Here is a 25515-nt window from a genome sequence, read left to right on the forward strand (position 1 = left end):
ATCCTTTACAAAAGGGAAGATTTACAGTCGTATTTAATTCTCTATTCTTCACCCGTCAGCGGTTTTAACGCGATGGCCGATAGGCGTATTGCGAGACCTGTCATAATTCCGACATTTACAACAGCACCTGAAGGCAGCGGCAGCCCTCTCCTCCGCCTGTCCATCCATCCGTACACCGGTCTACTACCGTGTGTGTGTGTGTGTGTGTGTGTGTGTGTGTGTGTGTGTGTGTGTATATATGTGTGTGTGTGTGCGTAGTGAAGCGTCATTCTCCTCCTTTCTTCCTTTCAGTGAACGCGCGCATCACTTGTGGAAAAACGGCGCTCGAGCCCCCAGAAGTTTCTCGTCTCTCCCGCGATTTTTTTTTTTCTTCCCGGTTTCCGTTTGGCTCCTCATTCCCACTTTGTGTGGGGTGGTGGGGTTTTTTTCTTCTTCTTCTTCCTCTCTCTTGACTCGAGGATCCCGGTCGGGAGGTGTTGCTGGCTATAACACTGGGCGTGAAAAAAAAAAAAAAAAAAAAAAAAAAAAAGCTCGGAGAGGATTTTTTTGTTTTGTTTTTTTGTTTGTTGTTGTTTGTTTGCTCGCCTCGTCGCTGCACTGACTGGTAAGCTCGAGACTGTTATCGCTTTAGCTCGCGTGCTAACGTCAGTTACTAACCACAGCTGGTCTGATGAACGTTAATCAAACGTTACTCTTTAGAATTAAACGTCATGTCCGTCTTCCGTTACGGACGTTAGTCTCTCAACGGATCACCGCTTGTGTTTCCTCACGTTAAAACACCTAAATGCATCGGGATTGAGGGGCTTTCTCTTCCCCTCTCTTCCCCAGAATGAGTATTTCTGTCAACCATGCTGCTGTGAATGTATTGTGATTATGTTTTCGTGTCATTTCATCCCTTTTTTTTGGTCCATGAGGCGCTCCGTTTCAGTCACCGGGGCTCGGTGGGGCGGTGGCAGGCTGCGTGGTAGCTGGAAGTGCTCAACAAACCCCTAAAACAGCTCGATTATTATTTATTTGTTTTGTTTGCTGCTTTACATTTAAAACAAAAAGAAGCTTCTTTTTCTTCTTTTCCATTGTGGGGCCGTTTTGCCAGGCTTTTCCCACCCTGAACTATTTCTTCTCTCCCCTCCTTCTCCATCCTCCATCGCGGATGCCCCATTGTTCTTTGATGAAGCCAAGTAGTGCCGAGAAATGTTTCAGTCGCCTCAGGAGGACCAAACTGGCCAATTTAGTCCTCCATAAATTTCTCGGTTTTCATTTTTAACTCCACACATTGATTTATTTATTTATTTTTTTGGTGGGGTATTTGTATTTGTAGCCCGTTTTAAAAACAATACTTTCCCCAGATGCTGGAGGGAGTGTGCGGAGCTGAAATATCTCTCAGAGAGTTGTGCACAGTCTGAAGCTGGCATGTAATCAGAGGTGATTAATGTCATCCACCCCCCCCCCACCAAAACAAAAAAAAAAAGAAAAGTGATCAGCTATTGTGGTGTGAGTGAGGCTGGAGGGGCCGTAGCTTCCTCCTCACTGACTCTTCTTGGTGAGTGAGTGCAGCCAGACAGATTACACTCCCCTCTGGAGAACAATGGGCAGGAGAAAAACACTGCCAGTTCCCAAAGCCTGGCCAAGAGCATTTAATAAATTGCAAACATGCAAGCATTGGAAATCTTTATCCTCAGCCCACAGCTTTATTGTCCTCCCCCTCCTCCCCCCCTGAGGTGGCGCAGACAGAGACATAAATTGTCTCGAGCTTCGTGGCCACTCTGGACATGGGCTGGTCAATAATGTGTGCCGATCGACCACGATGTATTGATGTCGTCCTGAGTAAATGGGATCCCGGGGCAACTAATATGAGCACTTTTCAGGCTCGGCCAGGCGCACACACACACACACACACGGGGCTCGGAGACTCTTTAAATCGGAGGCGGGCTAAGCCCATCAGCGAGTCCACCCCCCCTCCGGTGCTTGGATGAGAGAATGGCTGACTCACAGTGTTGGTGGATGAGGCAGGGAAATGGAGGACAGACAGGCAGCCTAATGCAATCATGGGAAATTAAATTTAGCCTCCATTTAAAAAAAAAGAAAAGAAAATGCACTGTTTTTCTGAAGTTATTGAGGATGGCCTTAAAGATTATTAGTTGGAGGATGTGGATTACTGCCAGAGGCGTTGTGTGTGTGGAGAGGATTTACCAGAGAGTAAACTTGAATAAATGAAGACGATGAGTGTAATCGTGAGAAAATAAGAAAATTGAACACCGTAATCTCCTTTTTATTGTGAAGTGGACTCCGGTATCCCTCCGGTTGGATGTTGTCTGCACTGCTGTTTGTACGTCTACAATGGGATGTATCGCTCTGTCTCCTGTCACTGTGTTGGAAGAGTCGGGAATCAAGGGTGTGGGTGTCTACAGTGTTAGATACCCACTATGAAGTGCTGATAATAAACAGAAGAATACATACAAAAAAATATAGCTACTACAGCTGAAATAATGAAATGAAAAGATCAAATCAATTTATAAGTCGCTGCAGATTAATTATCAGTTAGTTAGCAGATCGTGATTTTGGACTCTTAAACCAATAATATATTATTCTATTGAAAAAGATGGTTCAATGATGGAAATTTTTCTTTAATCATTTTACAAGTGATCTTTCAGTCATGTTAAGACATGAGGTTACGACAGGTGTTTCCAATATTTCTAACATATATAACGTTGCTAGTAATGTTAATAATCTGCAACATTTATTTAACCGATTACTATGCAATATTTTAAGCAAAAATGCCAAACAATCCCTGATTTCAGCTGGTCAAATAGGGTATGTGCTGTTTCTCTTTGTTACACAGTATATGATTGAACATTGAATGTCTTGAGAATTTGGATATTTGGTTTGATTTAAAAAAATTAAAAAAAAAAGATTTTGAATGTTCCATCTTGGGCTCTTGGAAATTGTAATTTCCTTTTATTTTTTTTTTTTACTATTTTCTGATATTAATATTAATATACATTTAATGAATGTAGAAAATGGTTTTGCCTCTTCTCTTTCTCTAAGCAAAGCATGCTCAAAAATACTTTCATCTGAAATATCTTTTAATAAACTTATATTTTCAGGCAATTTAAATTTGAAGCACCTACTTTGCCCCCGAGCTGGCCCCTCGACCCACGTGTCGGTGCTAAGAGGGGAGATGATTGTTGCATTAATAGACCAATGTGTCAGATTGCTCTTAGTGTTGGAGGGTGTGTGACTCATAATGAAATCCCCTCCCAGCTCTGAACTTCTCAGCAGTGACAAGAGCAACCCCGTGCCTCTGGTCATCAGCCTTTTTTTCAGCCTGAACCCGTGGCCCTTGCACTCAGCGTCACTAAAAAAAATTACCCCCCCCCACCCTCTGGAGCTCGGTTTTAATCCATGGCGACAACTGCACAATTGTTTTGAGATTATCAGAACACTGACAGAAGCAGTATGTTTGGCTGAATTTCCTTTCTGTTTTCTGGGTGATTTGAGGCTTGAGGAAACTGCCACGGGCACCGCAGGGGAATTTGCACAGTGACGATAAAGCAGAGATAAACTTTGCCGTTGTCTGCGCTCTCCGTCTTGATAGCAGCCTCGGTCGGCGGTGTCACAGTTGTCAGGGCTTGCAATTGGCAACTGGCGGCGTGGTTTTGAGACTGTATTTGCCAGCAGCTGCAGTAATTTGCTGTGTTTGGACGCTCTGAATTCCTCTGGTGGGAGGATGGATAATGGACACGGTTAGCAGCCCTGTTGCTAGGCTTCAAGACCAAAAGTTTTCACGGCACAATGTGCCTGTGGTGACTTGCTACGTGGTGTTAAAGATGGTTCAAAACTGGGCCAGAAATTCAGCAGTCAACAGTTTTGCTCAGCCATTTTTTTTTTTTTTTTTGCCATCAGATATATTAGTGACGAAGGAGCCCTCTTCACATCAGTATCACTGCATCTTTGGCAGACACTGTGAAGAAGATGATGTCACAGGCGACCCACCCCGCCCTCGCCATGGCCACGTGTGGAATGACAGGCATTTGTGCCAGACACGGGTGCTGACAATGATAGACTCCCTTTCCTAAAAGCAGCTGTAGGGGCTCTGTCGCACCAGTTTTCCCTGCTGACGTTAAAATCATTTATTTACGCGTTTTGTTGCATTTTTTTGGTGTGGTTTTATATGCATGTCCTTGCGGGTGTGGTAAAAGAAGAGTTTCGCTGATGTTGTGGCACTTGAAGGCCAGATGTGCGGTGTGTGGTTTACTTCTTGGAAAGCTGAGGTTAGTAGGTGCTGATCCGGGTCAACCATCCAACCAGTCTGCTGTCCTGAGAGAGATCAGATTCCAACTGGAACGTGCCGAGGTCCTCTTCAAACAGGACCACATAATCCTCTTCTGGAAGCAGTCCTTCCACTTGTACTTTGCCTGCGGTTGTCCATGTCCCTGCTCACAATCGAGAGAGAGAGAGACCCTCTTGGGCAAGTTTCTGCCATCATGACCAGATGCCTCGGTTCTCCCCTTCACCTCCATCTCTGTATCTGCTCTATCTGGTGACATTGATCCAAGCCACCAGCTGGTCCTGGGCTGGCCTGATCTCATTTACCCCCAGAGAGGAGCTTGCTTGTGGGCAGACGGCCCATTATGGAGATGATCCAGCAGCTCTAAGTTACAAATTAGGCTTAGTTTCTCTGTTGGGTGCTCCATGTCTCTCTTCTTGTCTTCCGGGCTAGCCATGTCTCTGTCGCTCACCCCCTTTTTTTTTTTTCCCCCCCTTTGTTTTTCGTCCCCGCCCAAAACCTTGCCATCACTATCTCTCTTATGTCCCGGGGGAGGCAGCTAACAGCATCAGCGGGAACCTGTCTCGCTAATGTACTTCCTCTGTCTCTTTCTCTCTCTGGCCATCTGTGGATCTGTTCTCCGGGGCTCCCCACTTTCTCCTCTGCGATCGATATCCACACAGTTGAGCTCTGCGCTGCCCTGCTGGTCGTCCCTGCAGGCGGTGGAGCTCAGCCAGGCTGTAGTAGGGCCCTCGCCACTGGAGCCTTGTTTGCAGTCGAGCTCTGTCTCTACCCTCATTGTTTTGGGGCTGATAGACCCTCTAGCCCAGTATTGTCTAGATTCTGGGACATACTGAGGCCTCTGACTGCTACATATCCCTCCCTTGTTCTTCCTTGTCTTTCCTCTCTCTCTCTCTCTCTCTCTCTCTCTCTCTCTCTCTCTTTCTCTTCTCTCTCTCTCTCTCTCTCTCTCTCTCTCTCTCTCTCTCTCTCTCTCTCTCTCTCTCTCTCTCTCTCTCTCTCTCTGTGTGTGTCAGTTTTAGGACAGTGGAAGCCGACTGTACAAGATTAGCATCTTTCTTTGTCCAGGGTTAACAAGCTCTGTCATGTGTTAATCTGCCCGTCCTCAGGGGGCCGAGTTTCTCCGAGCCTGGGCGCATTATGGGAAGAACGGTTCAGTGTTTGCATTTATATGTTGTGTGCATCAGCTTCGGTGTTTGTAGGAAGAGTGGTGGGGTGTGTGTGTGTGTGTGTGTGTGTGTGTGTGTGTGTGTGTGTGTGTGTGTGTGTGTGTGTGTGTGTGTGTGTGTGTGTGTGTGTGTGTGTGTGTGTGTTTTATGAAATCTCACATATACAGCGTTCAGTATAGAGCACGATACTGGGGTGGATATTGGTATTCTCCACCCTTTGCGAGAGTTATAGTTGCTTTTTTTTTTGCTGGTTTATTTGATTTTTATGACAATTAGAAATTTGTTTTGCAAAAATGTGTTTGCTTACAGTTTTGTAAATCCTTAATTTCAGTTGAGTTATCACAGGACATTGTGAAATCTTGGTGTGAGGGTTCAAGGAGCCCTGAGGATTAGTGCCAGCCTTTCTGATCACATGTTTGTGTTATCCAGGTGACTGTCTCCCAATCTGTTGCTCTCTCCCACACACCCTGGCAGCCAAGTAAACAAGGAGACAGAAAAAGACTTGTTCCGCCTTCTCAGCGCAGCCTTTGTTCTGCGTCACTTTGTCTTATTGAGCGTCCCAGCAGTCCACAGAAGAACTGGAAATCAATGGGTGGGAACGACTGTTCCTCTGCTCACCAGTAAGAAGTTTACTTGAATGCCAGCAAGGGAAGAGGCAGGTGTTAATGTTTGCTGTGGCCTTGCTGTCTGTTGGAGGTAGGTCTGGATAACTAATGACATCAGCAGCCAAATTTGAACAGTTATTATATTCAGGTTTTCTATCCCAAGTAAGTTTCTGTCCAGCTGTTTTTATGTGTATTTTGCATGTTATAGTATGATTGGAAGAAGTACTAAATATACTTTTTTTGGGGGGGGGGGGCAGTTAAGATGAAAGCTTTTGAATTATTACAATAAATATGCGCTAAAGTTAGGGGGGGGGGAATGTAATCTGTATTATTGGTTACAGTTAATATCTCTCCAAAAAGATGCAAATAGAAGATAAATCAAAGCTAAGCTAGTAAAATGCAGGAGTCTTCATAGTCAAGAGGCAAACACAGTAGCATATATTATAACTGAGCGCAATCGTTAATATATTTTTCTTGGGACAACGTACCTTAAGGTTACAAATATGTTCCAATATAACGTTCTCTGCCCGATTTTCTGACATTTTCTCACAACTTTGCGCAACATTTTGATGAAAGCTTACTTTCTGCCTCCCTCCCCCTCAGCAGCTTCCTCGTTCTCCCTGCTCACTCTTCCCTCCCACCGTCGCTGTTGAATGCCCCGGGGAGCAGCGGGGCTAGTTTTGCAGTTTATTTGTGTGCAGGACAGAGGCAGTTTCCTGACCTCAGGTCAACAGTGTTTGGGAAAATGTGTGAGCTGCGATTAGTATCAAGTTGATCGAGGCGGCAGCACTCGTAACCTCCCGCTGAATTTAACTGGATGTCATTTGCCTCTTCATCCCTCATCCAGCTCCCACACATACACCCGTCATTTCTATTCCTCCATCCCTCTGCACGTCCTCGTCAGGGATGTGGCTGGTGATAATCAGCCTCCCATCTCATGGCCGGCTCCTCAGTGTTCTCCTGAGATCGGCAGCGAGCCGTAATGTCGCGTGTTGAAGTCGAGGATGCTGCAACGACATGCAGTGAAACCAGCTCGCTGCAATAATGGTGGAGGGAAGTGGAAGTATCTTTGTTTGTTGTGCTCCTCAGGCTACTGTTCAATACTGTAACTCCCTTATCATGACAGGCATAATGAGAGCTTACTTTATGGATGGGATGGAATTATTTGACAAATTATACTCATAGATGTGGATCCTCAGGTATTGATTTCTATTATTGGTTAATCCACCAGATTGTCTTTTGTAGATCTAGCATAGTATATAAAATGTTGGAAAATTATTTTCTTGATTGCCATTGTATTGAATTTTAGAAAGACATAAGAATGTAAACAAATATAAAACAGGCAGAAAAGGACTGTAATCTGTATGCATGTACAATTTAAAACGGAGAACAAAGACAAAAGAGAAACAATACGAGTAAAATAGGAATATTGAAAAGCTGCGCGTGTCGGTACGAGAGAACTAAATCATGGGTTTGTCTTTAAGGGACATTAATATCAAATAATACCATTTTATCCTGCCCAGCAGAGAAAATGTTGAAAGATTCTTATGAAATGGGAAGTCTTTTTGCCTGCCAGAGAGCACAAAACCCAAAGACATTCAATTAAAAGTGATATGAAACCAAGAAAAGCAGCAAATCCTCTCATTGTGGAGCTGGAACCAGAGATTCAGTGGCAGTTTTGCTTTGAAATTAAAACGACTAATCCATGATCAAAACTGTTGCAGATTAGACATTTCAGCTCTATTTGAAATACATATTTGTTCATTTGGTGTCTAGGGTTTAACTACATTGTGTACTTAAATGTTTCACATTTTGGACGAGAGAAAAAAAAATAATTCTGGGGCTCATACAGATATCAATTTCAAAGATGGATTAAACAAATGGAAGTGATGCGTGTCAGTAGCCCTGAATAGAGTGGAGAGTTAACTGAGACTACTGTTGTAATGTAGAGTAGGTTGAATGGACAATCTAAGGCTCAGTGCCAATATTTGGCATCTTGAATGTGACATTCACCCCTTTGCAGAGAGGAGGAGTGATGTGCATACACACACACACACACACACACTCACACACACTCACACATTCTCACACATTCCACGTTATTTGATCATTTCTGGTCACAAGTAAAACTGCGTCAGATCTGAGGCCTCCGCCCACTTACCCATGAGCAGTGGTGCCATAAGCAAGACGGTAAATTATTGAAGCAGCTCTGCAGCGTTGGGCTCCTAGAAGTGCCGAGTTTGGGGCAGCGGTGCTTTTTTTTTTTGTGGTAATGTTAAGAACCAATATAATGTTAATATATAACATGAATATAATGTTGATGATGTACATTGTGACATTTAAAAGTATGAATATCAATTTACTTGGTTGATAAAATTCAAATGAAATTGTATCCTGCTCAGTCAGCAGAGGAAGAGGCTGAGCAGCGGGCAGAGGAAGGAGGACGGTTGATTAGCAAACACCGCAGCCCTATCCAGCTCGAGCGTGTTTGTGAGTTGCATCGTTCACGCGAACTCACTTTTCTTTTTGCATCTTTTCTTGTGTCTCCTTTCCCCAACCCCCCTACCCACCCACCCACCCACCCACCATCACCGTCGCTTCCTTCCCCCACAATCCCTCCCTTTGACTACTATTTAGAGTAGGCCCCGGGGATAGAAGAAGGCTCACAGAATGTGTGTGCGTGTGCGTGTGCGTGTGTACACAGTTGTGTGAAAGCAGAGTTGTCTTTCTACCAAAGCGATTCGTACATGCTCGTGGACGGTTGGTCTAAGTAAAGAAGAGAGCGGAGGCACTCTGATTTAGGCCTTTGTGTCGAGGAGGCGAAGAGTTTCTTGTTTCTAACCGACGATGGTTGCAGTCAGATATGAACACGCACAACAGCCCTTGAGCACATTTATCACGAGCTCAACATTTAGTTTAGTAGCCCACCCTGCAGCTTCTTAACTTCAATCTGCATAATAAATCATCGCTACCCTGCAATGTTGAAAACAAAACAAAAATATATATATATATATATATATATATATATATTTTTTTTTTTTCCCACGAGCAGCTCTTCAAATGTATTCTTCCACTCTATTCAAACTAGGCACGGTTGGTACATGTGGACCCCCCAGCACACACACACGGTAGTAGACTGTACTTGATGCAAAAAGGGGGTCAAAGAACCAGTTTTGTGTTTAAATATGCTGATGACCTGATTATTCAAGAACGCCATGTTTGTGTCTAGACAGTCAGAAAAGCTTAGATCCCTCAGCGAGCTGGATGCCTTCCAGTTATTGACATTATTGGCCTAAACACTGTAGTGTGACTGGGATACGCGCACATGTCGGAGCGCACACACACGGTTTTTTATGTCCCAGTGTGGGTATTAGGAAAGGGACGATGCCTCGGAGGATGATCTCACCTTGCAGAGCTGGCTTGCCCGTCATTAGCTCACTGCTTGAGGCCTACAAGTGGAATTATAATGACAACAACAGAAATAAACAGCCCAGCAGTTGCTTTTATAGAAAGTTTCCAAAAATAAATGAAGACCAAGATATTGAAAATGTAAGCCAAGTGCTGTGTTTATAAATACAAAAATAAATATGCAATATATAAAGCAAATTATAAGGAAATCATGGTAGCAATGTACAGTATCAACACTTTATACATGAGATCAGATTATGAATAGGATTAATTATCTCAAAGGATTTAAACTGGCTGCGTGCGTGTGTGTGCGCGCGCGCGTGCGCACGCCCCATTCACGCACGCACGCACACACACACACACACTCACGCGCACCCGTCTTTCACTGGTATTTTCTGTTCTGATGGTGACATTTAAAGGAGCAGTTTGTGGGATTTAGTGGCACGTATGGGAGATGTTGCAGATTGCAACCCCTCACCAGCATCTAAGGTAATTACAGGTGAATAATGAAAACAAAATGATGAATATTATTTTCCATTTCTGCAAGAAGAGCCCCCTAAATCCTACACACTGGTCCTTTAACCACGACCTTTTGTCTTTGTATGACTTAGTATTTGTGTGGGTTTCCTTTGTTCTCCGATACTGTGTAGCTCATCACTGAGGCTTGCAGGGAATTTGGAGTGGGATGCTGTTTGGACGCTGAAAGCTTATGACTTGGACACATTGTGAAGGACAACAGCCACATTTTTGCCAAGTCAACCACGTAAAAATCACAGAGGGAGGAAATTCCATGTTTACAGTGAAAAAAAAACAGCCAGACGTAGAGATTTACTTTTTCATAATGCTGTAAAGCTGAATGCTGACAATAATCATAATGCCTGATTTTGATTTTGTTTTAGTGTTAGTTTGACAAAAATAAAGTATATGTTAACTTGGAGTCAAATTTTAAGGCCTATTTATGTTTTTTGCATTTGGGGCCACAGCAAGTAACGGGATGTAAACACAGTTTATTCACTAGTCACTAGGGGCCTTTGAGCATGTCTGACTGAGTAAAACCGCCGTGCACTATTGCAGTGATTCTGCATGAGCAATTAGGAAACCCAACTCTGAAGTATAAATTAAAGTCTGCCCCGTAGGCGTCAGCGGCGGCACCACTGCAACGACCACAAATCCACCTTTCGTCATTTCATGTTTTGTCAGTTTTAGTAAGCAAAAATGTGTCAGTGAAAGTTCAGTCCCATTTATATTATTCATTTTTTAGTTTTTGTGTCCCAAGAATTTTAAGGATACAGCTGTCTGTGTTGTGTACAGTTACCATGATTACAAGTGTCTTTCCCCTCTATCAGAGGATTATTGGGTACTCGTAGTGTCTGTGTCTGCACAAAAAGTGTAGCACGAGCAGCGCCTTTAGCAGAGAGGCGGACAGCAGCGAGTGCTCCATCTGAGGCATTCAGGTGCACTGTTGAGAGTAGGTCACCTGTGTTTCGGAAGTGCTCAGAGCCCAATACACAGTGACTGTAGTTACGTGAGGAAAAACAGACCCGATGCCTTCGGAGACAGACATCTAAAAAAGGCCTTTTTAGTGTGGACACGGTGTGAGAAAATCCATCTGTCAAACTGCCTTTGAACATGGCGGCTCACTCACTGTCACCTCGCATCACCACAGCCAGCTGCCTCGACTGCTCACCGTGGAGCAGCCGATCGTTCAGAGGCTGGATTTACTCACTTCTTCACCAAAGTACTGTTTCCTGTCGGCGTAGCTTGAAAGTGAAAGTGAAACATGATATTTCATTCCCAAACATCAAGGAGGAAGTTGTCTGACTGCCGACAATAATCCTCTCTGATTCCTTGTGATAGGAACGCCAGAGCGAGCCGACTGAAGAAATGTCAGTGTGACATTCTCCGTGCGCTGCAGATGAATTTTAATCCGTAAATTTAGTTTCTTAGTGCCAGACAACATTAGCCAGACACAGACACGACGTCACTGAATGCAAGATGCTTTTTATTGACGAACGTGCTACAAGTCAAACGGCTAAAACAAGAATAAGACTGAAGATATTTTGGCCGTTGGAGGATGTTCATTCATGCGTAATCCACATTTTTACTTAGTTTTATATTTCATGCAAGATAGATTACATTTTCTTATAGTTTTCGTTTTCACAGGCTACTTTTTATTTAATTTTAGTCGTAGTTGTGTAGTAGAAAATTGGTCTTTAACTGATATTATTTCTCATAGGAGATACAAACAATAGGATAACAGGCTGCTGAACTCTGTCGAGGAAGTAGTTGTTGTGCTGCAGATCCTTTCTGTGCATGTGTGTGTCTCTCAGACCACAGGAGGTCAGAACAGCTGATAATGTGCAGCTGCTCGTCCTGATGTATCGTGACCAGAAACTCTTCTCAGATTAAACCATTTTACATGCTAAATATTTGCAGGGTGCCGAAAAGGAAACGTGTTTTAAAGTGGACCTAATGTGGCCGACAAAGCCATCTGTTTCGGCTCAAAAGACATCGTCTCAGGTCAGTGAATACGCTGGAAAAGACCAGCTTGTGTATTACAGCCGAGACTGCAGAGAGGATTTCCCAGAGCCAATCTGGGCTTTTACGTTTTTTGAGACAAGTCTAAATCTTAAGACTGTTGGATGTAGAGTAAGTTTTACCTGGAAAATGCCAGAGCCGCACCTTATTCTGCCTATGAATATTAGGTTTATTCATACTACATTGGGAGAGGCACTGACTTAAGACCTATTAAGACTGTTTCCAGCTGAAAATATAATGTAACTCCTGTGTAGTATTATGTAATGAAGCATAAAGTAATGTAATCTCATTGTAACCCCCTTTAATATAAAAGCACCTTCAGCAGCTATAGCTAAAATGCCAGTGAACCAGAAAACATAATCTCTAGTTGCTTTATTGAAGCTGCTTAGAGAAAACGAGTCACAGCTGTAATGGTCCAGATGTGTCTCACTGTGTGTTATGTAAAGCATGGGGTCGGAGGGAAGATTCCTCATTACGAGCCTTTCTAGATGGATGTAATATAAAACGATTGTTGTGTCACTTAACTCAAAATTCAAATGGAAATCAACTAAACTTCTATAACCAGGTTTTAGAAAACATGGTTCAGATTTACAGCGTTTACTAACTCTATTACTATCATAATCAAGCGTTTTGCAAGCTCTGAATGGGCTCATTTATGATGCTAAACCCTCAAAATGTGCACTCGGAGCAGCAGCTCAGTCAATTTGAGCATCAGTAACAGCCGTCAATCTAATCAGGTTTAATAAAAAAAAACCTGTAATAGCATTAGTGGGGTTTTTTTTTCAGTTGGCTGCACCGCAGCAGTAATGAAGGGATAAAATTCAAGATAATATAAAGCTGTTGCAACACATTAAAGAAGACTGTGCTTTGCAGAAACATTTATATATGAGCGCAGAGCTTTAAATCTGGGGGAAAATGCACTGTAGCATATTGATTAATTCATATGTCTTCTGATAGTCAAAAAACTGAAGGCCAGCTAAAGAAGAAGGAACTTGGCAAGAAAAAGAAAGGTAAACTAGTGACAGCTTTATAAACAGGGTCACTGGAGTATTACGGGGATGGAAATTCACTCTGGCAGCAGATTCAACAGGAATTCTTCACGATCACTTCTGTTTATTTGGCTCCTGAAATCGTGAAAGTGTATTAATGCGTCATGGATCGCTCACTCCTGATTTCGCTGAGAAGAAAAGAACGAAGTCCATTTCTGCCCCAGTGTGTAGCCTGTTTATGTTTACCACTGACTAATGCTGCTGATGACACGGGGCTGGGTGTATGAGAGAAGTGCAATCTCACAGCTGTCTGGAGACTTGCAGGAGGAAGAGAAATGTTCCCCTGTGGACATGCAATCAGGATTTATCACTCACTAACACGCGCTCACACACGCGCTCACACACACACACACAACACACGCGCGCGCTCGTCAGCAGCAGAAGAAGAGGACACTTCCGAGAGCAGCAGTGTAATGAAAAGTCTGGCCAGACGCTCTCGTCTGCTGTGGGAAGAGCAGGAGCCAAAACATAAACTGAACACCAGAGAGGAGGGAAGTTGGATTGGACACAGTCTTATTTCCTGGTTCACTTTGCGGTCGAATTAACCCGCTGTTGATAGTTGTAACAGGTCTGCGTTTCTTGCTGACATGCACATTGGGAGTTGGAGTCAGCTTCACCAAAAATGTTATGACACAAGCTTGTACTTTTGACACGTTGTCAGGTATGTTGTCATGCTGTTGTTAATAGTTTGGACAGATGATTGACTACAGAAAGCTCCAATTGTGACTCGCACGACATTTTCAATGGGGAAAAATGAAAGGGACTTCATCTGGGACGAAGAGTGCCCAAAATAACTCCTTCCAGATCACAACTCTATGGAGAGCTCGAAGCTAAGACATAAAGTGAGGACCAGCTTCTGTTCCAATAGCGTCATTCAAAATCTATTTTTTTCTGTCTGAAAAGTGTTTTTGCAGTGTCTGTACTTTGAGACCAATAAGCCTCCGCTACAGCAGATCTTACTCGCACACTAGCACAGATACTGTATTAACGTCATCGTCGAATGTAGTCAAGTCATTTTTCTTTGAGTTGAAGTCTCTGCTGTCTAAAAGCCTCAAAACATTCAGATTTTAACTCCATGAACAAAATGCAGAAGTCACAGTTTCACATTTGTCACAGATATATTTAGTTATATTCCCCTCGGCAAGGAAGCAAATTTGTTTGTTTTTTTTCCCCTAAAATGTTGAACTGTTCCTTTAAGTGAAACCAGAGAGCAGGAGATTGACAAAAGGCAGCTTGAACAACAGGTTGTTCAGAAACTAAAAAGAAAACCATGGGGAGCCCAAAGAAATCTCTTACTTTCAATCTTACTTTCTCCATTCCCGCTTCATCACCCACCCTGCCCTTCCCGTAAAAGCTCTGACTAGTTGTAACATAATTTATACCAACTGCCCACATTTTGCAGCCTTGCTGGCATTTAAAAAGCCTTGTGACCTGACGGGTGCGGCATGAGTCGCCTCTAGCAGCTACCCGTCATCCTCCCTCTCAGCCTCCTCGCTTGCGCTGGGTAGCAGCCTGTTGCACTAGTTGTGCGTATCTGTTTTTATGTGTTGTTTGGGATACACGGATCTCTTTTCTTCTTCTTTTTCTTTTCCTCATTCTCTCTCTTTCCCCCTCTGGCTGTGCTCAGCTGCTCCGGCCATCTGTGCAAAGGCAAACAGAGAACAGAGGGATGGAAGGAGAGCGGGAGCAGTGGGGGGGGAAGGAAGGAAATCGAGGAGGGGAAAATGGCTGGGAGAAAGGAAGGATCAGTGGAGGGTCATAGAGGGCCTTTTGACATGCGAGATTTGGTTTAGAGGATGAGTAGAAGATGACTGGAGAGGGAAAGAAAGAAGGATGAAGATGTGTATGCGGGGATTGTTTCCAGGAGGCTAGACGCATAAAGATGATGTCTGTCCTATTCTAGAAATAGCGCGCGTGTGCGCATACAAGTTTAGGTCAGTGGAAACTAGGATGACTAGTGATGTCTGGATCTCAAAGTCCAACCAGCAAACATTAGCCAATAGTGAGCTCATTTTATGTCTTGTTTTTTTCCCCCTCTCTCTGTCCCACCTTCTGTTTCTGTTCCCAGGCTCCGCAGGCCAAGCCTCTTCCTCTGGGCTGGCCTCTGTTGCCTCTGTGTTGCCTCAGTTTTATTCTCGGTGTTTGTCTCACCACTTAGCCTCCTGCACAGCCGGATCTTCACTCTGTTTGTAAACTTCGACAGGCCAGTTTCCTGCTACCCCCCCTCCTCCTCCATCACCCCCCCTCTTTGCCTCTCTCAAATTTGTAAAGCTATATTCTTTTCAGCCCATCCCTACAAATGAGAGTAGCTGAGGACACAAAATAAGATACACTTGATATTGATGGAGACAATGTTTGACCTCTTGTGTTACAGACGGCTGCCCTTTATCAGACCTCTCATGCATTCTTGTGCTCAGATGCTCATGTCTCTGACTGTTCTGTCTCCTTGTTTTAGGGCGTATTGGGTTTATTGTACAGACCTTGACCGAGTTAGAAAATGAATCCAAGCCTTTTTCTCACCTCATGCCACTTTTTTTTTTTTTTTTTTTTTTTTTTTTTTTTAAGAACAACTTTAGTCTTGAATTAGGAGACAGGCTTCGTGGCCTTTTCTCAACCATTAAACCACCATTTGAGTGTGTTAACATTTATTACAGGTGAAGTGTGTGATTTGCATGCTAAACCTTTTTGCACTCCCTTAAGTGTACTCTCCTCGACAACTAGTCTTCCACACTAGTGACTGTGATGCCATTTTGTACCGAGAGAAAACCCAACCCGCAGCAGCTACGCTGGCCAAGTGTGTCACTGAGCTTTCTAGTGTCACAGAGGGGACCATTTGCAACTGCAATGCAGCTGGCATTGAAATTAATGAAGGCTATTTGTAGAAAGAGTTGTTTCTGCAGAGGATATGTTGTCCCCCTCTGCGTTTCCTTCTGTGGCATTCAATTCATCTTGGGTGACCCAATCACATGTGGACAGGTCTAGGTTCAGGTGTGAATGCACCCAGGACACACCGAGATCTGATCACTCAGACCACATTCAGAGGTGGTCCGGAAGGCATGTGGCCACATTGAGTTTTTTGCCACGTGTACCTGATTGTGTTTATTTCCATGATATGCATTACGAGTTTATTTACATGCTGAGTGGCGAAGTGAGATGTGATCACAAGTTGTCCATAGAGAAGCATTTGGAGACGCGTTCAAATGCTGACTGAGAACAGACGTACTTAAAGCTGTCCACTTATGATTGGATTGCGCAAGACACATTTTAATACCAGGTGTAAAGAGGGCCTGAGACATCACATTTAATTCATCATTAAATGTGTTGATTTAATTTAACCATAAGGTTTCACTCCAGTGTGTGTGTGTGTGTGTGTGTGTGTGTGTGTGTGTGTGTGTGTGTGTGTGTGTGTGTGTGTGTGTGTGTGTGTGTGTGTGTGTGTGTGTGTGTGTGTGTGCGTGCGCGCGCACAATATGTTCAATTGTCCTATACAAAGTTCTGCCCTCTCTTAGGTTTATGCAGCAGTTCAGTCTCCTATACAGTATTGTGGCACGTCTAGTTTTATTTCTGCATACATTCAATTTGCCTCAACTCTTGGTTGCATGAATAGAAATATTTCTTTGCGTGATGCTAAAGCTGTAGGAAGATAGAAGCTTTATCTGATTCCTGAGAGTTCCAGCATTCCTGGGCCTCTTGTCGAGTGATAGCAGAAACTGAGAAGCTTTTCATGTCTGGTCTTGCTGTTGACTAACTGTGTCGTTCTGTGTATTCTCTCTCCCTCCAGACCAAACCCTGCTGTCTCCAGAGAGCCTCTAGGGCTGTCGCCATCCTGTGAGATTTGAGTCAATCGGCCCTGCCCCGCAGAGACGGACCACTACCATTCAGGGGGAGATGAAGCCGGATGGGGTTGCCACGGCAGCACTGGAGCCGATGGAAACATTGGAATCCAATCCTGTAAATGAGGCAGCACCGGCCATGGGACAGGAGCCCAACCAGGCAGCCAGTCCAGCGGAGGAGGTGATACCACAGCAGCCTGTAGGAGAGACGGGTCAGGTGGAACCCAAGCCAGACCAGGCCAAGGAAACCCCAGCTGCCAAGACCAGCAACAAGGCCTCGGGTGACTCCAAAGCCAAGACGACCAACAAGACCCCGACCAAGACAAAACCTAGCGCCACTTCTGTCTCGCGGCCCAACACATCCCAGAGCCGCCTCTCAAACGGCGTGTCCAAGCCTCAGACCAACGGAGTGGCGAAGAAGACCACACCCGCTGCGGACAAAAAGAGCACCCCGACCTCAGCTTCCTCCAAAAAACCAACAGGGACGACCGGGGCCCCAGTCTCCAAAAGCACCACGAAAGTGGGCGAGAAGAAAGCCACAGGGCCCGCCACCTCCACCAACGGTGCAAAGTCGACGACCGGAACAACAGCAGCCAAAAAGACACCATCCGCAACAGCCAACGGTGTCAAATCCAACACCTCTGCACCGGCTGCTAAAAGGCCCCAAGGTTGGTACAAATGTCATCACAAAAATAAAAGGTGACATCAGTTTGAAAACATAAGGATAATTCAGAATGTGTAGGCTCACACACTCGGTAGGTCCAACGTGAGATGTTTTCACAGCTCTAATGTGGATTGTTCATTGTGATGTGATGACATGCAGATCACTGCTCATATGAATGAATGCATCACACATTAGACATGCCAGAGTGGCTGCTGCTAAACTATAAATGCATTTGCCCTAGATCTGTGTGACACCGTATGAAAGAAAAATCTCTGACCTATATCTGAGAAATATGCCACTATATACTGTATGCTATATATTTCTGCACTACATCTTCTAATAATGCTTGTGTTGCCTATTCACTTATTTCTGAACTTTCCCCCGTCTCCTCCAGCTCCCAAGCCTGCCTCTGCAACATCCGCCAAGCCTGGCGCCGTTGCTTCACCCAAACCTGACAAACCCCCTGTTTCCAAGACAACCAGGTATGTATGACATTAGTATTGAACTGGAGCCTCACCCATGCTGAAGTGTGTGTCTGCACAACACACACAATTATTTTCTGTGTGTTTGCACATCGCAGAGGCGGCTGTATATAATTGGTCCTCTTTTCAGACGTCCTTCAGGCAGAATTATTCCTGCTGTGCTCCTTTTATGGAACAGCCTTTCCAAAAATGTTAGTGCAAATGAATAAATTTGCTTCAGAGCTCCAGCAAATCCATATAAGTAACCAAATAGATAAGAATTTCCGGCAATAAGTTCAGCGTAAAACTTCAGTGCCAAGCGAGAAACCGTTAGTTCAAAAGGCTCGACTTGGCCACAGGTTCAAAGAGGACTCTGTTTAAGGAAGAACACCCCGAAGGAATGAGGGACAATGATCCCCCACATAGAGACTTGGAGAGGCCGGGGATAAGTAGGCCAGCAACCAGCCAGTGTCAGAACAAGCCTTAGAGGAATGCCTCGCAGGGTTTCATCAGAGAAAGCATTATACAGCATTATTGGGAAAAAGAAAAAGGTTTTGGGAAGGCTTTAGAGAGGGGAGGAGGTGCAGTTGGAGGAATTAGCTGAGAACAAGAGAATGCTTTCAATGTAATTGCTTCTTTAGAGTAAGCACTTGTTTGTGTTTCTGTGACAGAATGAGCTGCGAGTAGGGCTACAAATTGTTGTCATTGTCAGTAAATCTACAGATTAGTTTCTTGATTTATCAATTAGCTGTTCGGTCTTTAAAATATCTAATCATTGCAGTTCTAGCTGTAAATGTGTCTGTTTGTGTGGAGTCAGATCAACTTGTGCTCCTCACCGGAGTCACACTGTACATGGTGGTGGATCCGGAGGTGACTTGGCGATAGACCAGGACAGGAGGCTGAAGGACGCCTTTGTCTGAGACCGACATGATTCATAATCAGACTGAGCCTTTGGGAGTCGAACTGCTCTTTGCACAACGTACCGCTCTGTCTCTTCCTCTTGTTTGTTTGTTTCTTAAAGCAATGCCCTATTTCTTCCTTACTGTTATGTAATCTTTTTGGTATGTCTGTGTGGGCTGCACAATTCTGGAGAAAATGAGAATCACAATTTTGTCTCGCAATGTTTTTTGTTTTTTTCCCCCCAATTATTGCACTCATTTACTTGATACAGAAGGAAACAACAAAACAATGTGATGTTGCCCAATACAGGACCGGTACATTCACTCTTGTTTTTAGCTTCATGAATCTGACACTGAACATAAAAACAATCAACTCCAGTCTTGTGTCTTCTCTTAATAAACAAAGCTAGTTCCCCATTTTCACTCTTCAGGTAAAGCTACGTTACCTAGCTGCTTGTCATAGCTTTGTATGCAGGGCACAAATACGACAGTGGTGTCTGTATTTTCATCTAACTCTTAACAAGAAAGCAAATAATCCAAAGAAAACAACAAAAACATCTTCCCATGAGACAGATCTATTGAAAATAGTACAGTAAAAATCACCGGTTTTTGCATCGTCCACCTGATGTGTCACTTTTTATAGTGTGTAATGTCCTGCGCAGTTTACTGTATATGTTTGTTACAATTCCTTAATAGCTAAATTTACGGTCTCCGTATCAAGGATGAAGCTTTTTAATATTATTGAATTTATAATGGCCAATTTATCGACCCATCCCCCCGACTGTCTCTTCTATCCAGTCACCGACGGTACACTAACATGTGCCTCTGCCGGTACACGCTCACTACATTGACTGCCACTTGTTTCCACCTGAGCAGCCCCTCCTCCACTTTCCATGTGCCCCGGGTAGCAGTTGGATTGAGGAGATTACGCTCAGATTATGGCTTTATACCGCGGTTGATGACAAACACCTCATCAAAAAGAATTATACAAAGGGCATGTTGGTAATCGCTAGTGCAGTGCAGCACACTGCGAGGCCTCTACGAACCGCTCCGGTGGCCTCGCTTCTAACTGCACCGAACCGTACGCGCAACCCGGGGCCTCCAAAGAGGCGTAAGCAACTCCCCGCGAAAAAGTGGGGATCGACAAAAATCCACTGGACGGGTGAACGTGCCGACCTGTGCGCAAACTCTGACCCACGCGTACAAACATTTTGGAGACCGGGGGACATTTGTAACACAGACGGTGTGGTGGGGCCTTGAAGCCACATTGTAGAAATTAAATCTGAGAGAGGCATTATTATAGATAAATTAAGCAAATTATACTTTATATACTAGGCATATAGATCCACATGGTCACACACATTCAAACCAGCAGGGTAATTTGTGCTGGTACTAGTGAGACATATTCCAAAAGCAACTTTCAATTGTAAAAGACATAAGCCAACTTGAATCTAAAATCAAATTCTGCTCAATATTTCCTTCAACTCTGCCAAAAAGTGGGTCTATGAAGGTCAGGTTGTTGTTTTTTTACTCAGAAAGTGTCCTCCAATCAAAGCATGTCAACATCCCTGATCTGTCCACTCACTGAAACCTTAACACGTGCTGTATTCCTCACAGTGTTCACCACGAAGCTAAGACATGGATGTTTTTCCCAAAAGCCAATAACTGGCCTATTTTATTGGCCAATTTTGACCCAAGATAAATTGTACATTGTATATGTTGACCAATATGTGCCAATATAATAACTTTTTTTTTTTTTAAATATATATAAAGCATAATGCTAAAAAGAATGCATGGGATAAATAAGAAACTTTTCAACTTTAAAAAAAATATATATATATATTTATATATTAACTGTTTCAGTGCACTGATGTGGACAATAAACTGCAAAATATCCTGCTTTTAAAGTGATCCCGAGTGATCATTGTAAAAAAAATGTGTGTTGATATTCTCCCCAACATCAGTATCGGCCCCAAACATCTGGTTTAAGCCGAGTTGAACAAAAGACTGGGCTGAAATCGAGCCGAGGTCATGATTGTGATCAGGTCATTAGTGCTGATCTCAAGTGCAACTAATGGTCAGTATTTGGTGTTGTTGGTATGTTCCACACGGCGGATGTTAAGCCCAGAGAAGGATTTTGCTGCAGTAGACCTGCATATGAATCCCTATAAGAGCGGTAACGCTCTTCCTGACGATAGGTTCCTCCGACAGCACCATGTACCCTTGTGGGCATTCTTTAAGTGTGTGTGTGTGTGCACGTGTGCACGTGCACGTCATCATTTGTATACGCGATGAGCTCTGACAGGCCTGTACATTTCTGCTTTAATTAGATTTTGCCCTTTTTCAACCTCACTCGCTCCTTAATTCGGGCTTGCTATCAGCAGAGTGGTGGAGATCTCGAAGGACACATTAACTGCCTCACCAGACACACACTGCTTCTCCTGTGGCCGTCACACACACACACACACACACACACACACACACACACACACACACACACACACACACACACACACACACACACACACACACACACACACACGGGTCTCTCAATTCATTCAGTGTTTCTCTAAAGGTCCGATTGATTTAATTCCATCCACAGGGTTCCAGTAATCAGACAAACAAAAGTGCTGAGTAAATGCAGGTTCACTAAGTGACATCAATCTGATTTAAGGCCACTTACAAATGGTTTGTTTCTCCGGTTCAGCCAGAAGGTTTTTAGCAAAATTAGATTTGGTTTCATAGATGTTGCTGCTAGTAACTCGCTCTTTGCGTTGCTGCTCTACTCTACTTTTCAGTCCTACACTTAAAGCTTAAAGACTCATCTTCTTTGATGAAGATGAAGCTGATTGTCTCATCATTTACCACCAGATACGGGTTTTCTTTACACTGCACTTTACCTGTAGACCAAAACATACAAAACAATGTATTATTTCATGGGTGTGTGTTTTTTTTTTTTTTTTTTGGCTTGCATAAGCGTTCTTTTGTTCATTATAATGTGTATTTGTGTGCACCTGCTGTTTGAATCATGCAGTTTATGACAGGAAATATTCAAGCCTGATTAGAGTCCAAATGGAGAAAGTGGACATCATTATTGTTTGAACATCATTTCTACACCTGAATGTGTGCTAGAAGTTTACATCCCAGCTTGTGTGCGTGAATATTGACCGGTTTTTTTTTGGTGTGTGGGGGGGGGGGTGGACTTTCTTGGGCAGCCGCAAAGATGATTCTTGTTCAGTTGTGCATTGATAATTGTCTCCTGGTACGCAGCATGCAAACTGCCCAACAGGGCCGTACAGCTCACCGTGCATCTGCTGTATATTGGTTTCATTGTGTGTACATGTGGTCGTCCTCACGGGCGCTTGGATTGGAGGAAAAGCACGCAATTAGGATGCAGAGCAGGTGTTCATTTGCCGGTATGATGTGGAGGTGAAGGGGGAAGGGAGACATGCGGGACACGGGACGTGTCCACGTGACACGCTGAGCCGCATTCTTCTGCCTGCCCGGCCGTCTGTGGATGCGGCAGAGCGAAGTGCAACAAAAATGGTGGTCGTGGAGTACGGAAGAGCCACATGGTATGAATAAGTCATGTAGTCCCTGCTGGGCTCCCATCACTGCTGCCGGAGATACATACAGCGTTAGTGCTGCGCATGCAGAGAGCGTGTGAGCTGGAGAGAAGACGAGGACCAGAGGGGAATATTGTTGTAGATCACAGGACAGTGCGACGCTATTCAGTCCTTAATGTACAAACTGGGAGGGAATGAGATGAGTTTTGGGGAATAAGGATCTTTTTTTTTTTTTTCTTTCGCCACTTTTATTCCATCCACTCAGCCACTCAGCCACTCACATTCCCACATTAGTCATGCTGTTCTACTCACCGATGGTCCCTGAGGGCTGATACATATTTTATTGGAGTGGATTGAATGCCACCCTCCTCATGACCTAACAAATTACTGCTGATGTAATGGTCCAGCGCGGGTGCGGGAGGCAGCAGTAGTCGGGGTCCTCGCCCCCACACGTCATTCAACGGTGCGGCGTGAAGCGGACGACATTGTTGCGCAAGCTATAAATCTTCCGACCCGCGATGGGTGTGGCCAATGACGCCGTGATGCAGTCTTCCGCCGCCATTATTTTATTGGGGAGCAGCCGCAGAGCCAATTACTAAATGGATTTAGTGGGAATGAGTTGGAGGTGGGAGGAGAGGGGGACAGAAGGCGGCGTATGATATGAGTGAATGTGAGACAAAGATGTTCTGGGTGTTTCATTCATGTGGCAGATGTCATGGATATTAGAGAAAATGCTTTACGGAAGGTTGTAATTTTCTGTTTGTTAGACTCAGACAAACGCTGTTCAATTTTCAGATACAAGATAAACGTAAATAATACATTATATTGATTGTCCTGCTTTGACCACATTTGAACAATCCCTATTTAACGTTTTCAAAAAACTTTAAATGATACGGTGTATCACTTCCGACATTTGATGAGTTTATTGAAATATTTTAAAATGGGGAAAACGGTTACTAAAGCCCGACCGATCCTGGATTTTTGGGGCCGATGCCAACACAGATAATTTGAAGTAAAACAAAAAAACACAATTCTGGTATTGAAATGTGGATATTAAACACTAATGAAGGCAAGATATTTGACAGGTTAACAGACTTAACTTTACAGTCCAAAATGAGATCACTGCATTGAAATGATGAACTTCATTGGGAATGTAATAATTATGAAAACTTTAAATTAAAAATAAACACAAATAGAGCAATTTCTGAATTACCCCAAACAATTGAATATTTACACAAATTAAAGCCAGAACGTGATACTTCGCATTGCTGTAAACATTTTGGATTCATTTGAATTCATGTTGAGCTGCGTAGGGCATGAGCCCGTTCATAATGTTCAGGGGGAATTGTGTCCACATAATGGAACAAAGGGCCTCGAGGTCCACGCGTCCTGCTTTCATACTACAGAGCAGCGTGACAGGCAGGTAGACGGGCACCAAAGTAGCTTCGGGCGACCACAGTGAGTCTTAAATGGCCTTTGTGCCGTAAAGATTCCTTAATAGGGGAAGAACGACAGAAAAGAGATGTGATCAGGTTCATTTAACAGAGTGGAGCCGTATTTCTGCTGCTTAATTAACACGGCATCCTCTTTAATTTACTGCCTGTCTTTGGAGGAGGGAGCTCCTCTCCAACATGGTCGGTGGCCTTCGCTGCAGGGAAGATTGTCTGCCTGCATGCTTGCTCTGCTTCTTACTCATTTGGATCTCATTATTTAAATCATAGCCTGAGTCTTGTTGTATCGTGGCAAAGCAGCACCAGCAGGCAGCCATGTTTCCACACACAGCGACGCTTTCTCACCTCCAGTGATTTTAGGAAGCGAGTAGCTGCAATCAAGCTAAAATGCTGTCAATGATCCTCAGGCGACGAAGGTGAACTTTTAAGTATCTTTCTGTGTGCCTCAGTGGGCCTGTAGCTACCGAGCGTCAGAGTCATCTGATTCTTCAGCTCCAGGACATCTGTGTTCAACATTTGCTTTAACCACAGTTTACAGTGTGTCTCCAAACAAAGCATGCGGTGAAGTGTGATCAATGAACACATCTTTCCTCCGTTGATTTTAGGACTACAGGACCTCCTGCAGTCTCCTCTGTCTTTAGTCTGACTGTGGACTTAATTACAGAATCGCTGTATTTAGGTGATGTCACCGTAGCCAAGTTGTGTTACACCACCAATAATCTCAGACCTCATTCCACTGTGACCTGGTCTCTACAGTACTGTAGCTGTGCACACGACCTTATTTGATAATCAGGAAGAAAACATTGATATAAGATCATATCTTGGCAGATGAATATTATCTGACCCCCTTTTACCATTTCTTTCTTTTGTAGTTCAGTTCAGTTGATTGAACACGAACATTTATTGACAAGATAAGACTTGCAAAAGGAAAATGTGAAAAGAAAACAAAGACAAACATATATCTCTTTTTCGTGGCATAATTGTACCTAAAAAAAATGTCTAAAGAACAAAAAAGTATGGAGAAATGGACAAAAATGACTCCAGATAAAAAAGTTTAGGACCAATATATAAATATTACACTTTTCTTTTCCCCATAACACTTGACATGAATCTGTCTCACTCGCTTCGCCTCCAACTCCCGCTCGCCTCTTCTTTTCTCAGTGACCTGGTTAATTTCCAGCGCTGCTTAAAGTCCTCCTGCCTTTTTGGATTATCCGTATTCCTTTTATCAGACAGATTATTGTGAATATGCTCTCTCTGAATATCCCATTAGCATACTTCATCTCTAATGCCAGTCTCTATCTTTTAATTCTCCTCATTCTCCTTCCCCTGTAATTCTTATCTTTTACTCTAATTCAGACAGCGCCGCAGACTATTTTAATTTTGAGCTTAAAATCTTAACATCTTACTCTCTTGTGCTAAAAGATTTTGGATTTGAGAATAACACAGAGAAGAAACTGAAGTCTGATTGAAGTTGATGACGTTTTTTTTCTTAGGCAGCGCTGCAGTTCGGTTAGAGATGTTGAGCAACTTTTACATTTCTCCCCGGTGCCAGTTTGCGTCTTTTATATCGCCTCTACAGCA

General features: G+C 43.7%; 1 protein-coding gene across 2 annotated transcripts in view; it reads left to right on the forward strand.

The window, feature by feature from the left end:
* The first annotated feature begins 206 nt into the window (after positions 1 to 206).
* The window catches only part of prr36b (proline rich 36b), a 32832-nt gene continuing 7523 nt past the window's right edge, over positions 207 to 25515 (forward strand). The window contains exons 1-3 of one of the 2 annotated variants that reach the window (XM_069701170.1): positions 207 to 604; positions 16839 to 17558; positions 17949 to 18036. In XM_069701170.1, coding sequence (XP_069557271.1) covers positions 16946 to 17558; positions 17949 to 18036 — 701 coding nt within the window. In that variant the 5' untranslated portion in view covers positions 207 to 604; positions 16839 to 16945. Of the gene's footprint in view, positions 605 to 6133; positions 6154 to 16838; positions 17559 to 17948; positions 18037 to 25515 lie in introns of those variants that run through there. The other variant, XM_069701171.1, reaches the window with a different exon arrangement.

Source organism: Brachyistius frenatus, unplaced genomic scaffold, assembly GCF_029030835.1.
Source record: "Brachyistius frenatus isolate BFR_SWC_R1_liver_20210118 unplaced genomic scaffold, ASM2903083v1 Contig_36, whole genome shotgun sequence".
NCBI lineage: Eukaryota > Metazoa > Chordata > Actinopteri > Embiotocidae > Brachyistius > Brachyistius frenatus.